Source organism: Lethenteron reissneri, chromosome 29 (assembly GCF_015708825.2).
Source record: "Lethenteron reissneri isolate LAM-NWPU_2019-01 chromosome 29, ASM1570882v1, whole genome shotgun sequence".
Lineage (NCBI taxonomy): Eukaryota > Metazoa > Chordata > Hyperoartia > Petromyzontiformes > Petromyzontidae > Lethenteron > Lethenteron reissneri.
Window position 1 is genome coordinate 13,576,833 of NC_083807.1, and position 19,437 is coordinate 13,596,269.

The 19,437-nt window shown below is 45.1% G+C and overlaps 1 protein-coding gene across 5 annotated transcripts in view; it reads right to left on the reverse strand.

Moving 5' to 3' along the window:
- LOC133349276 (dystonin-like) overlaps positions 1–19,437 on the reverse strand; it is a 123,202-nt gene that overhangs the window by 76,874 nt on the left and 26,891 nt on the right. For 2 of the 5 annotated variants that reach the window (XM_061562639.1, XM_061562637.1), the window contains exons 1-3: positions 14,682–16,358; positions 5,796–5,950; positions 503–618 (exon numbers count right to left, since the gene is read on the reverse strand). In XM_061562639.1, the coding sequence (XP_061418623.1) occupies positions 503–618; positions 5,796–5,950; positions 14,682–16,100 (1,690 nt within the window). In that variant the 5' untranslated portion in view covers positions 16,101–16,358. Of the gene's footprint in view, positions 1–502; positions 619–5,795; positions 5,951–14,681; positions 16,406–19,437 lie in introns of those variants that run through there. The other 3 variants (XR_009755924.1, XM_061562641.1, XM_061562640.1) reach the window with 3 other exon arrangements.

Genomic DNA, 19,437 nt, shown 5'->3' on the forward strand with positions numbered 1-19,437 from the left:
CCAGATGTTGTGTCCCACACTGTCCTACACATGCACGAAGATTGTTTTTTTAAGAAGATGGACTTTGAAGTTGCAGTCAAGCATTTCATTATTGCACAATAGTGACATCACTGCGACATCAATATAATTTAAGAATAAGTGAGTGATGCCACGTATGTTAAAACGGGGCAGTAATAATTGCCACTCACACAAAACAAAAATCTGTAAAAACACATGTTCAATGTGACATCAGTTTAACATGTGTGACGTTACTACCGTATTACACAAGACAATACCAATGCAGTGAGGCCACGAACGTGCAATGCCAAACACAGTGATGCCATTCAAGACGGGGCTTGGCCACGTTTGTTTTATTCCTGTCAACGTTTGTTTTCCAATAATGTACAAGCCGTGACCAGGCTGAGCCACCCCGACACCGCTCAATCAGACGAGAGCCGCTCGTCCTGTGGCTTCAGAGGCATTCTCGTCGGCGTACGGCCACCGACCACGTCGCCGCACAAACCTTCCGGGTCGATCAGCCGCGGCACGCCGAGCTCCGACTCCGCGAGCGAGAGGGCCTCCTCCAGGTTTTGCCGCGCGCCCCGGCGCCGGACCTCCTCCAGGTCCACGAGACCCGGCCTGCGCGGACAATCGCGACGTTTAAGCCGGTGACACGATACGGGATGGGGGTGGGGAGTCCAAACGAACACAACGCAATCTCCTATAACGCGTGTTTTCATAGTGCGAATTGGATGTAATGCTGATTGAGTGATCAGAAATACAAATGGCATATCAACACCGTGCCATGGAATGAGGAGTCGATATGGATGTCTCGCACAGAGATGCATGACCCCCATTAGAGAATGGTGCACTGCAGCGGATATCGTGGAACTTGTTAAGGTATCCCTTCACATGAGGGGCCGCACACTCTCCCACACACCCCGCTACACAAAGAATGCTTTTGCCACGTGACGAACTGATACACTGGTTGGAATTTAGTAACAATGAAGTAAAAACCTACATTTTAGGTGATGATGTTTTGTTCTCCACTCATCACCGACTGGGCCGACACCATCAACGCACCACAGCTATGAGGATGAAATCCGGACTGAGGCCCAAAATCTCAGTGGTTGCCGGCTCAGTGATCTGCATCCTGAGTCCTCAAGACACTTCAAATCTTGTACCACTACCTATAGTTCCTACAGCAACGTGTGTGTGTGTGGTTCGAATTAGTTTGCCAGCAAAAGGGTCACGGTGAGGTAAAGTCTGGGTATCCACCCCACCTTTTCACAACCATTTAATGTGGTATTTCCATCTATTACTCAGAGACCTCAGAGGCTTATTGCAGGTCTCACTGGCCTGTCAACAGACGCGTGTACTATTTCAGTAGGTGGGGCGTGACTTATTGTCATTAGAAAATTTTACAACCGTGAGACGTACATGAAATATGCGAGTTATGTACACACAATAAATGGAAGAGGCCCAAGGTGGTTTAAATATAGCATGCACGGTCATTCTATCGTAGGAAAACAGACTGAAACGTACGTGAGCACATTACGTATATGTCCGTATCGCGTTAATGAGAACAAAATGAGGTAAATTGACAGGCGAAAAAAACTATTTAAAAAACCAGCGAAAACAGAAGGTGCATGCCATAAACAAGTGATAAAAGTTGTCAGAGGATAATTAAAGGAAAGCACTGCGAATGGTGAAGGTATGTGTTTAGAAGACTGCATTCTACCAACGATTTGGCTTGGCAACTTTGCTTTGGGCAGAACCACCGTATAAGTTTAATCGCTGCGCTGACATCGTTATTTTGGAGCACATAAATGGATTTTTGTTCTCCCTCCGGGAAGACACACCTCGCTTACTTAAATGTGAAGGTCGTTGGGCACGCGGCATTCAATCGCTCATAAAAAAAACAATGTGTACTTCAACGCGGTCCTATGAACTAAAAAAAGATATGTATGAGACAGAACTGGGACGGGTAAACCGCCGGCAACCCTATTTTAATTGGCAAGGGGTGTGATCATACATGTCACGGATCACATCTCTGCAATTGACTTCACTTTGCAATGCCCGATGCCACCACTCACTCACTGGCTGCTGTCAACACTCAAGGGATAAATGCACACGGCATCTTCACAGATCTCGGCTAAAGTACGTGTGTTTTATGTGCATCTGCCCGTATATTTACTCCGATATATTACCTCTGTAAACATCAAGCCCTCCGATGTGTCGTCGGGTTGTATATATCGCTACCAAGTGCTGGGAGCTTTTTCACTTGCTCAGCACGTGGAGAGAAAATGTCGAATATGCATGTCTGCTGAACTTATTTCGCGTACGTAGCCAACCGTGCTAATCGGAGGTGCGGAATATGCCGCCGAACACGCGGTACAGCCTAAAAATACGTGGCACAGCACAATCGCAAACACCTGCACATATGTAGAATCGTTTACTTACTTTCCTGTTTATTTCTTCATCTATCTACATTTACCGCTGTCAAGCGACATGAACAAAAGCTCAGGATCCACATTTAAAAGCTATTAAACTAAATAATGAAATGTTCTTAGGCTAAATGACGTGTGAGGGACAGAGATGGCATGGAAGTAGATATTCTCTGCTGTAAAAGCCTGTCCCCCAAACTATTGGGTGGTCCAAAAGTCAGGACACATAGGGTGATTTAATGTATTTGAACACTGGCATTTAAACATTTGAATGTTTCAATCTTTAAGTTGATATTTTATCTATAAGTATCATCATTATCTATTTTTATTCTTCTTGTGGAGTCACCTCCAATCAGTCGTTTGCTAAACTTGACCAAGAACCCTGAATTAATTCAAACTAAACACAATGAATGAATGCTCAAAGATTACACCTGTAATTAAAAAAAGAAGTCCTAAATCCATATGAAAAGAGAATTAGTGCATGTATTCATGTTAATGAAAGTCAACATTTGTTGAAATAAATCAAATAACCCTTTGTGATTTGTTGAAATAAATGTCATGACTTTTGGGCCACGCTGTATAATTCACAATCTGTTGCGTTGTAATGTATGTTTGTTGCATTTCTTTCGCACTGTATGTAGCCAGCCATGTTAATTGGAGGGGCCTCTGCTGACAGCATGAGTATACAGGGAGACCCATGTATAGATACCCCACTAACATAATTAGAATACATTACAGAGAAAACTACACTTGAATTCAAAGGCTCTAATTGTCTCCCTGCCAAACTCTATACACGCATTCAATGTTTAACAGTCTCCGGATACACCTTGTCCAACAAAGCCAACGCTGTAATACTATTCAAAGACCCGTTTAAAAGAAAGTAAGAGCGCATTTCGAAATCAGTGAGGTATCTGTAGATGAATCACCCTGTGCATATGGTTTCAATGCAGTGCTTGTTATGATGGTCTTGGGCATCCCCTAGGTCGACTCAGCTTAAAATGAGTACCTGGTGCGGTGTGTGTACATCGCCACTATGGACACAAAGGCGGCCAGGCGTGGTGCTGGCCACCCACCCTGTCGTGTGCCGTGCCGGCCTTCGTAGGTGCTGGCTAACAGCACTTTCCCCAACAGTCGTTGAAGGCTATACGGGGGATCTTCGTCTTCGTTATGATGGCAGCAGACATGTATGACACAGCTGCGGGGTTTTTCAACGCTTTTATTTAACTTCACTTGTGTTTGTCGTGGTCAAATCTTGTCATCAAAAGTTATTATACTTCCTGTTGTCCAATCAATTCCAAATTTTTCACGCGTACTCAGATCCGGTGACAATTCATGCCTGTATGAAAATCGGCATCAATTCGTCAATTAAATTGCCTCCTTTCAAGCAATTACAATTTTTGTATGGACGGCTTATTATTTATTTATTTTTATGTAGCTCAAAAATGCCGCGGTCCCTAAACTGTGGAATCGGCTCGCACAAAAAGCAGGCGCAGCGTGTCTCAGGCGCCATCGACGTAATTCTCGAAGACTGTGAGTTAAACGAAGTTGTTAATAAAACCGTTGTTTTTAAAAACTTTATTTAAGGAGTTTTTTATTTTCTTTTGGACGTTTGTGTGTCCCAGCACTGCCCCCACTGAGATAAATTAGTACAACACCTCAAAATGCACCCAAGGATTTGGGAGTACAGCAATTTTTTCTTCTCATGCCGTTGTTAATGTGGGGAGGGTGTGGGGAGCCACTACTGGCAGATAATATTATTTGTGTCTCTCCACACAAAAAATACCTCCTCTGACCTACACCGTCACTGGGGAATAAATGTGAATGGGACGAATATACCGCCACTTCTAGGCGGACATGGGGTCAATTATAATCACAATTAGAAAAATAACACTGCTTGCTGAGATGGGAAATACAATTGGATTGCAATTTGTTTTGAATAACACCATCGCAATGAAATGGATTCCAGGTTTTCTTCTGCGTAACTCATTTATCTGTGAGGTCACGCAGGCAGGAGGATGAATTTATCACCCACTACAACAACTAAAGTGAGGTAGAAACACAATCAGACGACATTCTCACGTGAATCCTCTCATCTGCAACAAAACACAGATGATAGGAATTTATTTCCGATCGATTAAGGGCCACATATAATAAATGGTTGCCGGCCTGCAATTATTTACTTATGCCACTGCTGGTGCAAACACCTCCCAATAGAAGGAGCTTGAGTGAGCAACTATGCATGTGTTTGGCCTACTCTTCTACACTTGCCATGGAAGTTGAGGGCAACGTGGTGGCGATATGTTAGCTACCTCGCCTGGTATACAGGAGGCCGTGGGTTCAATCCTGACCATGATGCCTGTATATTTGAAGTTTGCATGTTCAGTGGCGGAGCCAGGATTTTCAGATAGGGGGGGGGGGGGCAACCCCTCTAGCAATGAAAAATGATATAGGAGTTGTTAGTAAGGACTTGTCCCTTGCTTTTTATTCGCCGTGTGTGCGGCGATGGCGCAGCCATCGATCGAGGGTCGAATTCAAACCGTGTGTGATCGGCATCGCGCTCGCTGAAGGTGAATGCCTTCAGAGAAGTCGTGTACTGAATACGCAACTGCGCACAATTCTGAGTCACTAATAACTGCTTTGCCGTTACTTATTGCCAAATATGGACTCAGACTATTGTCCTATCATCTCAGAGGCCCTGGCACGTAATAATATGCTACACAGTGGCAGTGGGGGTCGCAAAATGCCGATTTATTACTAATAAACCCCAATGATCCGATCGAAATTATGGATTTCAATCGGATCATTGGGGGGGGGAACGTGCCACCCCACCTCCCAACCCCCCCCCCCCCCCCCCACTGGCTTTGCAAGTGTGCATTTTCTCCCCGTGGTCGCGAGGATTTTTCTCCGGGAATCTTCCGGTTTTCCCTCAACGTTTCTAAACATGCGTTTCGAGACTTTGGCTGCTATGAATTTCCATAAACCACTTCATGGGGCTACTGGGCTCTCCAGTGTGCGACTGTGGTCATCCAGAACAGACCATACGAAGTATAACGATGCAATGCCCACAAAGACGAAGGATACTTCACAGCGATACACTTCGCTGCTCCTGACGCGGTTGTCTGACTTGACCACCTAAAATGTGAAATTGTGGTTGCTGCTCTGCAGCTACATCAGCCATACGAAAGAAGACAATTGGCCTTTCATTTTTGGCTAAGCCGCTGCTGAAAAAAATCTAAGCAGTATAGCTCAGTGAGCCTTACCTGCTAAAATAAAAAAATAGTTTAGAAGTTGCCGATAATGCCAGTGGCGGATAAAGAGTGGGTTTTGCCCACGCCGGGATGTTTTGAAGAGTCCCGCGAGGGGTCACACCTGTGCGCGTGGACGATGGCGCAGAGCAGCCGCCCGTCCCTCCAGCTGCTCGAGAAGTTGTGGCACGACAGCCCGGGGACATCCTTTGCGACCAGCCGCGCCCAAGCCAGTAGCCGCTCCCTGCCTGGCGTGCCACCCGCCTGCCCCGCCGACACCTGCCCTCGAGACAAACAGGGAGGCCACTCGTCCTCATTAGATTCAGAATATGTATTTATACTGCAGGAGGAATCTGATGAGCTATGAAGCTCTTTTTCAACAGATGTCCAGTAGAGGCACGAGGTCAGAATGTAACAACAGCGAACAAATACAAAGACACGATAGGAGTCCAAAGTATAGGAAGGGTAAACTATTCACTTAAAAATCTACAAATAAGACTAATCTTTTATCTTACCAGGCAAAGGCCACTGAGGTATTAACCTATTTTTCAGAAGCGACCTGGCCACAAATGATAGCTCAACGAAGAGGCTGATGATCGCGTGCAGATTTAAAGAGCACGACCCATCGACGTGCTATTTTAATCATGCCGCAATGTGACCTGTCATCTCAAAAGCCCAGATCCGATGTCAGCAAACACGAGGTGCAGTCGATGGCGAATGAGACGATCAATTGCCGTGTGTTTTCGTTGCATTCTAAAGAAAGGGGCCCTGCCATTTAATTTCACCGCAAGTAAATGACCTCAACTCATTCCATGCCTTGGCTGCCACTCCGTCATGATTCTTGTTCATCGACCATCATCCCTTCTTGCGACGAGGTCCTGCCCAAGCCCACACTTTTTCCTCGTAGTTTGAACGATGTCTCTAAACCTTGCGTATGCATTAAGCTGAAAGAATAACTCGGCTTATTCAAATTAAAATATGAAATGGCAGAATTATATATCTTTAACGGCTGTTAGTGGCATCGTGTCTACTCGGATCTGTGCATTTTTTGCAGTGACTGTCTATGATTGGATAGTATCCATCACGTGTAGTTGATTTCAAATTAAAATCCCATTCACTGCATCCGAAATGCAATTATTAGTTGAAATATAAAGAACATATTTGCATGTGCGTATCTATTTCACGAGTAGGATATGGCTCTTAAGGAAGAAGGTATGTATATTCATCTGTCTTGTCAATTTTACAAACGCGTTTTAATTGAATAAGCAGCACTTACTCGAATGATAAAGTGAATTGAAATCACAAAAAATGACCACATTGTTAAGTCATCAGGTCAAAGTCTAACGTACGGTTTTGGTACACGCAATTAACTCAAACATATCAAAATAAATCTGAAACAAACATACATTTATTTTAATTCGTTTAGAAATAAAATTTGTATTAATTTTATAATCTGTTAATTGAAGTATAAATGTGTTCATTAACGTATATTAATAATTATCAAGATTATTCTACAATTAACTTGAATAAAAAGGAATGTGTTTACATTGTGCTGGCATGCCATTGAGTCATCATCAGTGTTATATTTAGAATTTATAGAAGTAATTTGCAAACATGGAAGAGCCATTCTTTAGCTTGAATGAGTTAAAATACAACACGTCTTACTCATGTTGAGGTACAACTGTGTAAATGAGGTGTGTTGTCTGCTTATTTAATTACTTATCTTCTCCGCAAGTCCTGACGATAATTTTATATAACGTATTACGTGTATAGTGTTGCGTCAAACTAGGATCCATATCAAACAGAGAGGGTTTTTGGCTAGACATCTGGCCGTTCACCAGCATTGCTTCAAGCAAGTCTGACTGCGAATGAGACACTGCACTTCAAAACCGGTCCAGAGTTTTGCTTGTGTTGAATCATTGAATAAATCAAGCCTGGCTCTTCTTCTTGGTTCTTTCGGTAAAGTCACGTAGAAGGGAAGTAATAAAATAATAAAAATAAAACATAATAAAATAATATAATATACCGAAAGAACCAAGAAGATGAATCCCTGCAGTCACGAAAGCTTTAAATCGAAAGCCTGGCTCTGCTGATGAGACACTGGATGTTAAATCCGGTCCAGAGTTTTGCTTGAGTGAAACTAATACTGCTGAATGTTGCACTCCAAGAAGGTCGAGAGGCTGATGGGATGTTTAAATAAAAGACGTTAATGTTTTATGTGATGGGAGAGATATGTTAGATTGGAATACTGTCCACTTTTTTAGCAGTAAAACAAAAATGTATCCATTTGCATTTAACTACAAGGAAAACGAATGATAAATGTTACTGTTTCCTAAAATGCCTTTTAAATTGCCAATTTATTACACGTTAAAACCTGACTTAAAGCTTTCGTAACTGTAGGAATTCCTATTCTTTGGGTCTTTCGGTAAAGTATTTCGGTAAAATCATGTAAATAGGTTAAAATTATTAAATTAATGCTTATTTCATTTTCATCAGTTATTACACATTCTCTTTTTTGTATTCTCAACACACCCTTACAAGTTAAACAAGTTTAAGGTAGGTGCATATACCAGTGACCTTTATTGCTGTGGTAATTTAAAAGTGCATTCGGCTTGTGAATACAATGGGGCCGCAGTGGTGTGTATTTAAATAAAGGCTCAGTGGTAAGACAGGTTTCAGACCTGGCCAACAATCCAATCGACTGTGGCCTCAGCAAAGTTAGCATTTTCCTGCACTGTGTTGGTTCATCTGAACGGTGTTTATAAACATATCAGCTTTCAACGTGAGCAACATTTAACTTTCAAACCGATATTTGTATTGGCAGCGAATTATTGATTAAAATGCAAATTATAAAACGATACGTCAAATGGCGCAGTGTTCTCTGTTAAAGATCACTCGATCTGTCCCCATACCACCCCTTATGTAAATGGTGACATTTAACATATGACTGGCCAAACTGTGCTGACCTGCTCCTTTGCCAACATCTTCACTCACTGCTCACCACCCCCTTGAAGCTCAATCCATGGCCTCCCTTCAACCCAGATATCTCTCCCCGTGACCTGTCAATGTTTGTCATTTTAGACAAGTGTACAACTGAACAGGCGGGGGGGGGGGGCGTATGTTGTGAGCTCAGGAGCAGTGAACCCCATCGAAGTCTATGTAAGGAGCCTCATCATCAGCCATGGCCGGTCCACTGCTGCACGAAGGCTTTCCCAAACCGTCACCATATTTCACACAGGATTGCCATGCCACAACCCATCACAGTTCCTGTACGCGAGCTGCCAATATTTAAATGTATGGAGTTCTCTTCTTTACTGTGTCTTATATGTACAAGTTTCACTCAGCTTTATGCAGGTTCGGTTTGTGCGATTTCGCGTAAATGTGACTAACCTATTTATACCCAAAATTCGCAATATGCGGTTTGAATTCACTCATATGCGGCGATGCTGTCGGACGTGGGACTGTGTGGACTGTATGTTTCGCTTTGTGCGCCCTTTTCTGGAATGCAGCTACCGCATACAACGAGAGAAACCTGTATGTACGTCGAACTTTTAGGCAACTATGCTAATCAGAGGTGCAGGAGAGGGACAACAAAACTCTGCACAAGTAACAGTCGTTAATAAATGAGTTTGCAATCTATATATATAAAATCGTTCATGTCTGTCTGTCTGTGTGTGTGTGTGGACTTTGGCCCATACGCACTTTCATTGGACGGCGGTTGCCCCTGGCAACGGCTAGCCACGCCTTCGCCGCTTTCATTGGACCTGGCAACGGCTAGCCACGCCTTCGCCAAGGGCTGCAGTTTCATTGGACGGCGGTTGCCCCTGCCAACGGCTAGCCACGCCTTCGCCACTTTCATAAGCTCCGTATTTAATTAAATAATAGCCATTACACAGTATTGTTGGAGCGCTAGGGGGGGGGGGGGAAGGAACGCCACCCGTACCCTGCCTTTTCCAAGCCGACAATTTTAGGCGAGGCCGCAGGCTTTGCACGCTACTAGGCCTCGACACCCACCACGCCACTCTGAGGTAAATTCATCAAAGTTTTTCCTACTCTTCACTACACCCCCACCACAATGTGTGCTATTAATATTACTTTTAAACCCAACGCGCCAACAATCGATTACTTTAATGTTCACTGTACAAATACTCATTAAGCTGGGTGAGCGTACTGCCAGTCTATCATGTACACTGTAGCCTGCTTATTAAGCTCGGTGAGCGTACTGCCACTCTATCATGTACACTCTAGCCTGCTTATGAAGCTGAGTGCGTGTACTGGCAGTCTATAATGTGGACTCTTGCCTGGTTATTATAATCGATTCTTTATATGTTCTTTGTACAAACAGTCATTAAGCTGCTTGAGCGACCCCAGTTCGATTCCAACTCACGCCCACCACCGCTGACGATTATTTGAAACGGACCTGGCCCTCCCCTAGGTCCACTCAGCCTCAAAAGCGTAACTGCTGTCGTGTGTGAACATCGTCACTGGGGAGACAAAGGCGGCGGGGCATCGTGGATCCAAGTCCCGGGCGAAGCCGGGTCATGTGTATGTGTGTTTGTGTTTATGTGTATGTCTGTGTGTCTCTATGTATGTGTGTATGTATGTGTATGTATGTGTTTGTGTGTATGTGTGTGTGTATGTATGTGGGTTTTTTTTATGTCTTTATGTGTATGTCTGCGTGTCTCTATGTATGTGTGTATGTACGTGTGTGCATGTGTTTGTGTGTATGTATGTGTGTGTCTATGTATGTGTGTGTCTATGTATGTGTGGGGAGCGGTAGTGTAGCGGTTAGCGCGCTGCGCTATGAACCTGGCGACCCGGGTTCGATTCCCGCTCACGGCTAACACCAGTGACGATTATCTGAACCGGTCCTGGGCCTCCCCTAGGTCGACTCAGCCTTAAATGAGTACCTGGTGTGGTGTGTAAACATCGCCACTAGGGAGACAAAGGCGGTCGGGCGTGGTGCTGGCCACCCACCCCCTCGTGTACCGTTCCGGCCTTCATAGGTGCTCGCTAACAGCACTTGCCCCTACAGTCTGTTCAGGCTATACGGGGGATCTTTATCTTTGTCTATGTATGTGTGTGTATGTATGTGTGTTATGTGTCTGTCTGTGTCTGCATGTATGTGTGTGTGTATTGTGTATGTGTTTGTGTGCATGTATGTGTGTTTGTGTGTATGTGTTTGTGTGTATGTGTGTGTATGTATGTGTGTGTATGTGTTTGTATGTGTTTGTGTGTTTACGCTCGCATTACACAAATGTGTTGCTGGTCTAAGGCGTTCCTCGCACAGCATTGCCGCTTTATTATTTCAGTCGTTTACTGCCTTACGCACCCTGAAAGTCGTGTGTGTCTGCAGCAAGCGCGTGTATGTGTACCTATGGACGCGCGCGCGTGTGTTGTGTAGGGGGAACGGTAGTGTAGTGCTTAGCGTGCTGTCTGTGTCTGTGTGTGTCTGTGTGTGTCTGTCTGTGTCTGTCTGTGTGTGTGTGTCTGTGTGTGTGCGTGTGTGGTGTGGGGAGCGGTAGTGTAGTGCTTAGCGTGCTGTCTGTGTGTCTGTGTGTGTGTGTGTCTGTCTGTGTGTGTCTGCGTGTGTCTGTGTGTGTGTCTGTGCGTGTGTGGTGTGTGAGGAGCGGTGGGTGTAGTGCTTAACGCTACGCTGCGCTACCAACCCGGCGAACCCAGTTCCATTCCCGCTCACGGCCACCACCGGTGACGATTATTTGAACCTCCCCTAGGTCCACTCAGCCTCAAACGAGTAACTGGTGTGGCGTATTAACATCGGCACTTGGGAGACAAAGGCGGCTGGGCGTGGTAGATCCAAGTCCCGGGCGAAGCCGGGTCATGTGTATGTGTTTATGTGTTTATGTGTATGTCTGTATGCATGTGTGTATGTAGTGTGTGTGTATGTGTTTGTGTGTATGTCTGTGTGTGTATGTATGTCGGTTTTGCCGCCGTGGTGGATCCAAGTCCCGGGCGAAGCCGGGTCATGTGTATGTGTGTATGTGTTTATGTGTATGTCTGTGTGTCTGTATGCATGTGTGTATGTATGTGTGTGCATGTGTTTGTGTGTATGTATGTGTGTGTGTATGTATGTGGGTTTTTTTGTATGTGTTTGTGTATGTCTGCGTGCCTGTATGTATGTGTGTATGTACGTCTGTGGATGTGTTTGTGTGTATGTATGTGTGTGTCTATGTATGTGTGTGTATGTGTTTCTGTGTTTGTATGTGTGTGTATGTATGTGTGTTATGTGTCTGTCTGTGTGTCTGCATGTATGTGTGTGTATTGTGTATGTGTTTGTGTGTGTTTGTGTGTTTACGCTCGCATTACACAAATGTATAATGCGGGTCTAAGGCGTTCCTTACACAGCATTGCCGCTTTATTATTTCAGTCGTTTACTGCCGTATGCACCCTGAAAGTCGTGTGTGTCTGCAGCAAGCGCGTGTATGTGTACCTATGGACGCGCGCGCGTGTGTTGTGTAGGGGGAACGGTAGTGTAGTGCTTAGCGTGCTGCCTGTGTCTGTGTGTGTGTGTCTGTGTGTGTGTCTGTGTGTGTGTCTGTGTGTGTGCGTGTGTGGGGAGCGGTAGTGTAGTGGTTAGCGTGCTGTCTGTGTGTGTGTTTCTGTCTGTGTGTGTCTGCGTGTGTCTGTGTGTGTGTCTGTGTGTGTGTCTGTGCGTGTGTGGTGTGTGAGGAGCGGTGGGTGTAGTGCTTAACGCTACGCTGCGCTACCAACCCGGCAAACCCAGTTCGATTCCCGCTCACGGCCACCACCGGTGACGATTATTTGAACCTCCCCTAGGTCGACTCTGCCTCAAACGAGTAACTTAACTACTGTAGCGTATTAACATCGCCACTGGGGAGACAAAGGCGGCCGGCCGTGGTAGATACAAGTCCCGGGCGAAGCCGGGTAGTACAGCTAGTGTAGATGTAAAAGCACAGAGTTCCAGTCGGCTTCTAATGTCAGAAGATTGAGTGTTCTTCAAATAATGCTCCCAATTCTGTATCCGATTCACCGGCAGGGTCTGTGTGTGTAACGTAGCAATGTTGCAATCCAGAGAGGCTGCGTGTGGTTCTTGCCCAGTGGATTCCTATCATCCCCTGCTCCTTCACCTACCCAGCCAATGCCATGGCTGGTGGATCCAGAGCTGCTTGAGACTGGGGGCTTTGGTTTTAAGTGCGTCGTCGGTCATGGGCATTGTCGAACCATACTTCACCAGGCTGGTCAATGTGGGCTGGTGAAGGGAACACATTTTGTCTCGCCTCTCACTGAGGACTGTGGTGCGACTGATGTGGGTTATCCTCCACGGTACAACTCCTCAGGTTTTTCAAGGTTCTTCATTTGTGTCGCCACGTTAAGGCAATGCCCCAATTAAAAAAAGTAGAGAGGCTTTAATGACGTATGAAAATCACCTACCCGACTTCCCGTGGGACTGAGAATACAGGTGGGCATGTGAAAAATGGAAAATGTGAACATTGAGAGAGATTGGCAGCAGCACGTGCACACACACAGGCTACCAGACAAAACACAGCTCACACTTCCTGAGCACGGGGACAACAACAACATCATCATCATCATCGTCATTATTACTATCACTATTCGCCGTGCAATAGAAGTTAAGGGTACACGAGGTTAAGATTGCGTTCCTGTCTGTGAGGTCGTTTGTTTAATAATATTAGTTACACCATCATGCGCAAATAGTTCACTGGGTGTGGACGTTTAATTGATCTGGGCAGATGTGGTGACGTCAGATATGTGACATTGTACTGTACGTTTAATTCATAGAAAATACGATCAAATGGCCTTATCTCTCGACAAAGAGACGGTCAAATTGTACCCTCTGCGTTGGTGCATGGCTGTTGGTGACGTTCGAGTGCACTCACACTCGTCTTTCGTTTTTTACTCAATTTGCATGCTACTGGAAACTAAACTAAACAATTTTTTTTTATTTTACCAGGTAAGGCCGACTGAGCTATGTAGCTCTTTTTCAGAAGCGACCTGGCCACAAATGACACCTCAATGAAGTGGCTACTCACGTGGACATTTATAGCAGCTAAATAATATAAACGCATATTTCTAAATATGGAGGACATGGACAAAAATCCACGCGACCACGGTGAGAACACGTAAACTCCAAATTCACAGGCGTCAGGGTCGGTATCGAACCCACGACCCTCCTGCATACCAGGCGAGAGTTCACATCTCGCCACAGGGTAGACGGCTTGTACCCAGTAAACATGGCAACGTTGAGCCAACATTCGGCCAACCTTGGCATGTGGTTTGCTATGTACGGTGCGAAAGAAGTTCTACACATATACATACATACGTGGTTGGAAATATTGGCCCATCGTTGGACCCAGCGTTCCATGTTTACGTTTTACTGGGTGGTACATGGCCGAATTAAAAGTTGAATGCACTCCCAGCAAAAAGCCAAATGAACCTCTAATTACAGATTAGGCTGCCTTTGTCATTATTGTCACTTTCCAACAGTAGCTTATCCCAGCAGGTTTTTGAAGAAAACGTGAGCAGAGTTTGTTTACCTGGAAAATTCCAGAGTCCCAGACCATTTAGCGCGGTTGACTGAGTACGGTGCAACAGAAGTTCAACATATATCTACCTCGCTTAGGACAACACTGCAAGGAAAACGTTATTTTTAAATGTTCTCGAACGCATGCCGTATGAAGCGATTGATTTACATTAAATATTAACATGCCGAGCGTCGTTTCACCCTTCTTAAATACGACAACTGTACGAAGTGGAAAACAGGTTCCAGAAAAGGCATTTTTGTGGGCAACTATTTTTAGTATCTAAACTTAAGCATCGTGACTAAGAAATGGGTGTTGGTGCATTCTTTTCAATATGTTGAGTCATCGAAGCAATTCCTCCAGCTTAATACACACTGCATTTAGCACAGCTGGCAAAAACAATGTTCGAAGCATATTTGCACACACCCACAAAAACCACACTAAATAAACAGACAGTACCGCAGTTAAGAATACGCAATAAGAAGTACCATTTCATGCGATGAATCTCTGGCTTCAAGAGCAGGGGTAGCACTCTCCATTTCGACTTCAAAAGGAACGGCGTTGTCTTGAGCGGCTAAATCTTCCTTCAACCATCCATCAGCATTCCCAGTTGCATGTCCCTCATTCAGCGTGGCCGCTCGCTTTACAGGCGCATTTGATTCACCCAACGATTCTCCGTCTTGGACTTTCATTGAACCTAATGGAGCCTTGCTTTGCATGGCAAGGCCGAGGCCGCTGAGGTTTGCAGACACATCTTCTTTACCATTAGACCTCTCTTGCTTGCCTTTCAGCGGAGTGACTAACGTGTCACCCTCTGTCGTGGAGATGGCAGGATGAATATTAACCGGTTGCTCGAGGTCGAAAAATCGGCGTTTTGCAGGGCTCATCTGACTCAGTTTTCCCACACTCTGCCCAAAATTACCAGAGTCTGGGTCACTCAACGTAGATACGCTACTCCCATTGAAGTCTGCATTTGACGAGCCGTATCTTTCTGCCCCAATTGGAACCATTCCACCCCTACTTGTGACCCCAGCGGCGCGATGCTTGTCGCTTAACGGCGACTCATTTCCATCTTCTCCTAAAATCTGCCGCCTCTGCCCTGGATTGGGTCCAGAGGTCGGTGAAGTTGGCGAAGTTTGGAATGCAGATGCCAGGTCGTCCTTTCCACGCCTGTCCTTCCGGTCAACAACCGAGTGCAAGCTGATTGCGTGAATCTGACCGGCAATGTGGTCCCCGCTCTTGGCTCTTGGCACCTGTTCCAAGCGTGACATACTTGCCGACTTGCCGACGTCAGCGTCACTGGCGATCTCCTGAAGCACTATCTCCGTGGTGATCATGGTCTTCTTGGACGTGGAACCCCGTTTGAGTCCCGAGCCTCCGGTAGAAACCAGGCTGCCGTCATCCTTGGACAATTCTCCACACTGCAATTGATCCATCTCGGACACCGAATCCTGCATAGAAGACTTTGAGACTTTGCTTTTCGTGCGTTCAATTATGGTCACCTTCACTCCCTCGACCTCAGTCTCCTTGATGACCTCTTTCACTTCTTCCTCCTCCTCCTCCTCTTCACCCTGGTTAGCTTCATCTTGAGCATCCAAAGCCTCTTCCAGCGAACTAATGTTGCTGTGTTTCGATAGCCGCGCCTTGACTCTCCCGTCATCTTGCGCAGACAGTAAATCAAACTCGTTTAGGACAGCAGTGCTGAGTGAAACTTCATCCACTGGTATTGCCGTTTCCTTTGCTAGAGCCTCTGGGTCTGATAACCATAAGCGCTTCTTCAGTGTGTACTTATTTTTCTTCTTGCCCTTGTACGTCTTGTTGACGACCTCCGAGGTGGCTTCAAGCGGAGCCTTTGTTGGATCGAAATCCAGCTCCTGGTTGTCGACACAGCCTAACGAGTTTCCCATCGCAGTCAGCGGGGGGGAGGGGGTGGTAAAAACTTTTTCTCGTTGAAATCGACGCAAATATATATTTAAAAAAAACACAGCTTTCTAAATGACAAAGAATACCTATCGGAGCTAATTATACCTTCAGAGATGCTCGTGTGTATATAAAACACACACAAACGACTTTCAGATACGATCAGGTACCGCGAACACCTGTCCGAGCCGTTCGCTCCCCGACGCGAAACAGACGCGTTTGCAAATCTCTGAGCCGACACTAAGCCGATCTGAGGTGCACACTGCCGATTGGCGGGGCTCGCCCAGCGTACACCGAGGAAGACTCCCGCCCCGTTTCTGCCGCTGGGCACGAGGTCTGGATGGTTGACATGCCACGGGACTGCAGCCACGGCTCGGGGAAGAGCAACAACCATTCATTCTCATGTTTTATTTTTTTGCTCGTTTTCCTTTCATTTGATTGGCTTATCGTGTTGATGCGTGCGTGTGTGACCGCATTACGTAAAGCCACCTCCCAATTCATTGTCACAGATAAGAGTGTATTTGGAGTCAAGTAACACATTTTGGCCAAGTGTTGCAGCCCTTGCTGATCAATTTCTTGCATAATTATTCGTGCTTACGAGTATAATAAGACAAATGAGCTGAGTTAACGAGGTTTTACATACTCAAACAATGTAAGCATTGCCCCATACTACCCTCTACTGATTGCATTCATGCAGCATGAGAAGCTGGATTAACACAGTGCACCGTGTGCACGTATCACGCCCTTGTTCGTCTTGGAGTTGTTTTTTATTAATATGCATACGGGTCATTTGAGGTTGAGAAAAAATAACCACTGACTAAGAGTTTTCTGTAGGGCAAGGCTGGTTCAGAGATCCTTGAAAATCGTCTTCGAACGAACACGTTCCACCTTTACCCGTGACCACACCTGACTTTCGGCTATTGCTAAAACACGGACCAGAGCGCTTGGTTCCTCCCGTATTAGGGTTCAGTCACAGACGGCCGGCGATGATGTGTCCCCGCTGAAAATAAAATTGCAAAGAATCAACACGGAGTAAAGCGGCCTAATCGCACTGTTCGGTGATGCCGGATAAGGCACTGCCAAGCCACGGCTAACACAATTTTACTGTCATTGCATTGAGATGTTAGGGAAGAGTTCTCGTATTCACGCACCTCCGATTAGCACGATGGCTACATACGATATGAAAGATGTTCGACATACGTACAGGTGTCCCTCGATGTGTGCGAAAGAGGCATTGTAAAAAACGGGCAAGCAGAGTTCAACACACGCAACGCTGCCTTGCTAGATTCCCAGAACGCAAGGCCTTGCTGGTGCTTGAAATATAATGAGTTTAAACATTGATTGGATGATGGGGCTATCATCCACGGCTTGTTTTACACGATAATTAATTCCTTACTCTTGCTCAGTATAAAATATGCTACTGTAGAAACATTAGTATAAGTTATATAGTTACCATTTTGCATTATTGTTGAACCTGGTTGTAAACAGAACAGAAACATATTCCAAGTTGACAATAAATAAAGAGAGATCTGTTAGATACAGATTGCAGTCTGGTATAAGGCTACTTTCTTTATTTCTTGTATAAATTGTTTGTGTGAACATTGATTACATTCCTTTTGCACACGTGCAATTATCCACGTGACCCCTGCAGCCGCTAGAGGTGCTACAATTCTCCACCATGTTAAAAGACGCAGGGTACTTTATTATTAAATTCGAATGGCTTCCCCAAATTGTGAGTGAGATTAATTAATGCCACTCAACTGCCGATTGTTGAAGATAATGTTGGAAGTGCTTTGGTGATAATGATACATTTAAATTATGACAATACATTTATAATAATCTATGCCTTGAGTTCCCTGGCTGGTTGCTGGCTGGGCTCCTCACGACCCCAATGTCACTGTTAATGGCTGTGGGACATTGCCACAGAAGCTAGCTGGGTAACTGGCTAAAACGGTATTTTCCGTGAAACAAATAAAACACTGAGTTGAATTGAAATTGGGAGAAAAAAAGCTCAGAAGACATTTAATAAAAGACAGCGACACCGAAGGAGTGGGAATAACAGATAGAGAAGACTGACATGGTTCATTTAAATTTGCTATATCGTTTCAATTTGTATTCCTATTAATTTACTTCGCCAGAATATTCTTTACATCCTAGAGTACGAATATATATGAAAACCTGAAATTTCATAATATCTTGGCATTTTGTTATGCTAAAAAGGCAGATTATTTGTAGAGTTCAGAGAACAGGATTGTAAGAAGGGTATGAAAATGACAGCTGTCTCTTATTTGCTTTTGCAGAGCCACGGGTTCTCAACTAGTAACCATGAAAACATCGTTCAGCCCTTCGCAATCCACTGCTGGATGAAGGCCTTCCCACACACGTGTTCGGCCATGGGGGTTATTTGGCCATACTTCACCACGCTGGTCAGACAATATGCAAAAGCATACCTCATTTGCCATGATTATTCACGTACCACTGTTTTGTACGGTGTTGAGATGCAGTTGCATGTAAGCACTCTATAAAATGCTATATAATACTCCACGTAGTATTGCAGTGTAAATATATTGAGCTCAACAAATCGTTGATATTATCTAGTCCTGGAGTCTGTCACAGATGAAAAAATTGTTGCATAATACAATAAAAAAACCCATCAATAAATAAATCACCCTGTCAACATTTCTGGCATATTCCCAGGATGCATTAGTCACACTCCCATTTTTATTTTTTTATTCCTGGTGTCTTCGGGCGCATCAGCATTATCATCTTTAAATTAGCTCAACGGGTTTCATCATATTCACTCATTACAATCACAGCCTCCCCTATAGTTACGATATCAAGTGTTCTCGTTTTTAATGGCTGTTTTTAGACAGACTTCGTATCGTAGGTCATGCGAGACGGCAGCAGCTTGGGGAGGCCTTCATCCAGCAGTGGATTCACCATGGCTGATGATGATATTTACAAAGACACACAAAGATCCCCCGTATAGCCTGAACAGACTGTTGGGACAAGTGCTGTTAGCGAGCACCTATGAAGGCCGGCACGGCACACAAGGGGGTGGGTGGTCAGCACCACGCCCTGGCCGCCTTTGTCTCCCTAGTGGCGATGTTTACACACCTCACCAGGTACTCATTTGAGGTTGAGTCGACCTAGGGGAGGCCCAGGACCGGTTCAGATAATCGTCAATGGTGTTGGGTCGCCAGGTTCGTAGCGCAGAACGCTAACCGCGACACTACCGCTCCCCACAGATGATTTACACACACACAAACTTCGGTGTGAAACGAAATGCAACTGTCCGTGTTTCACGCATTTGTGAAAATAATC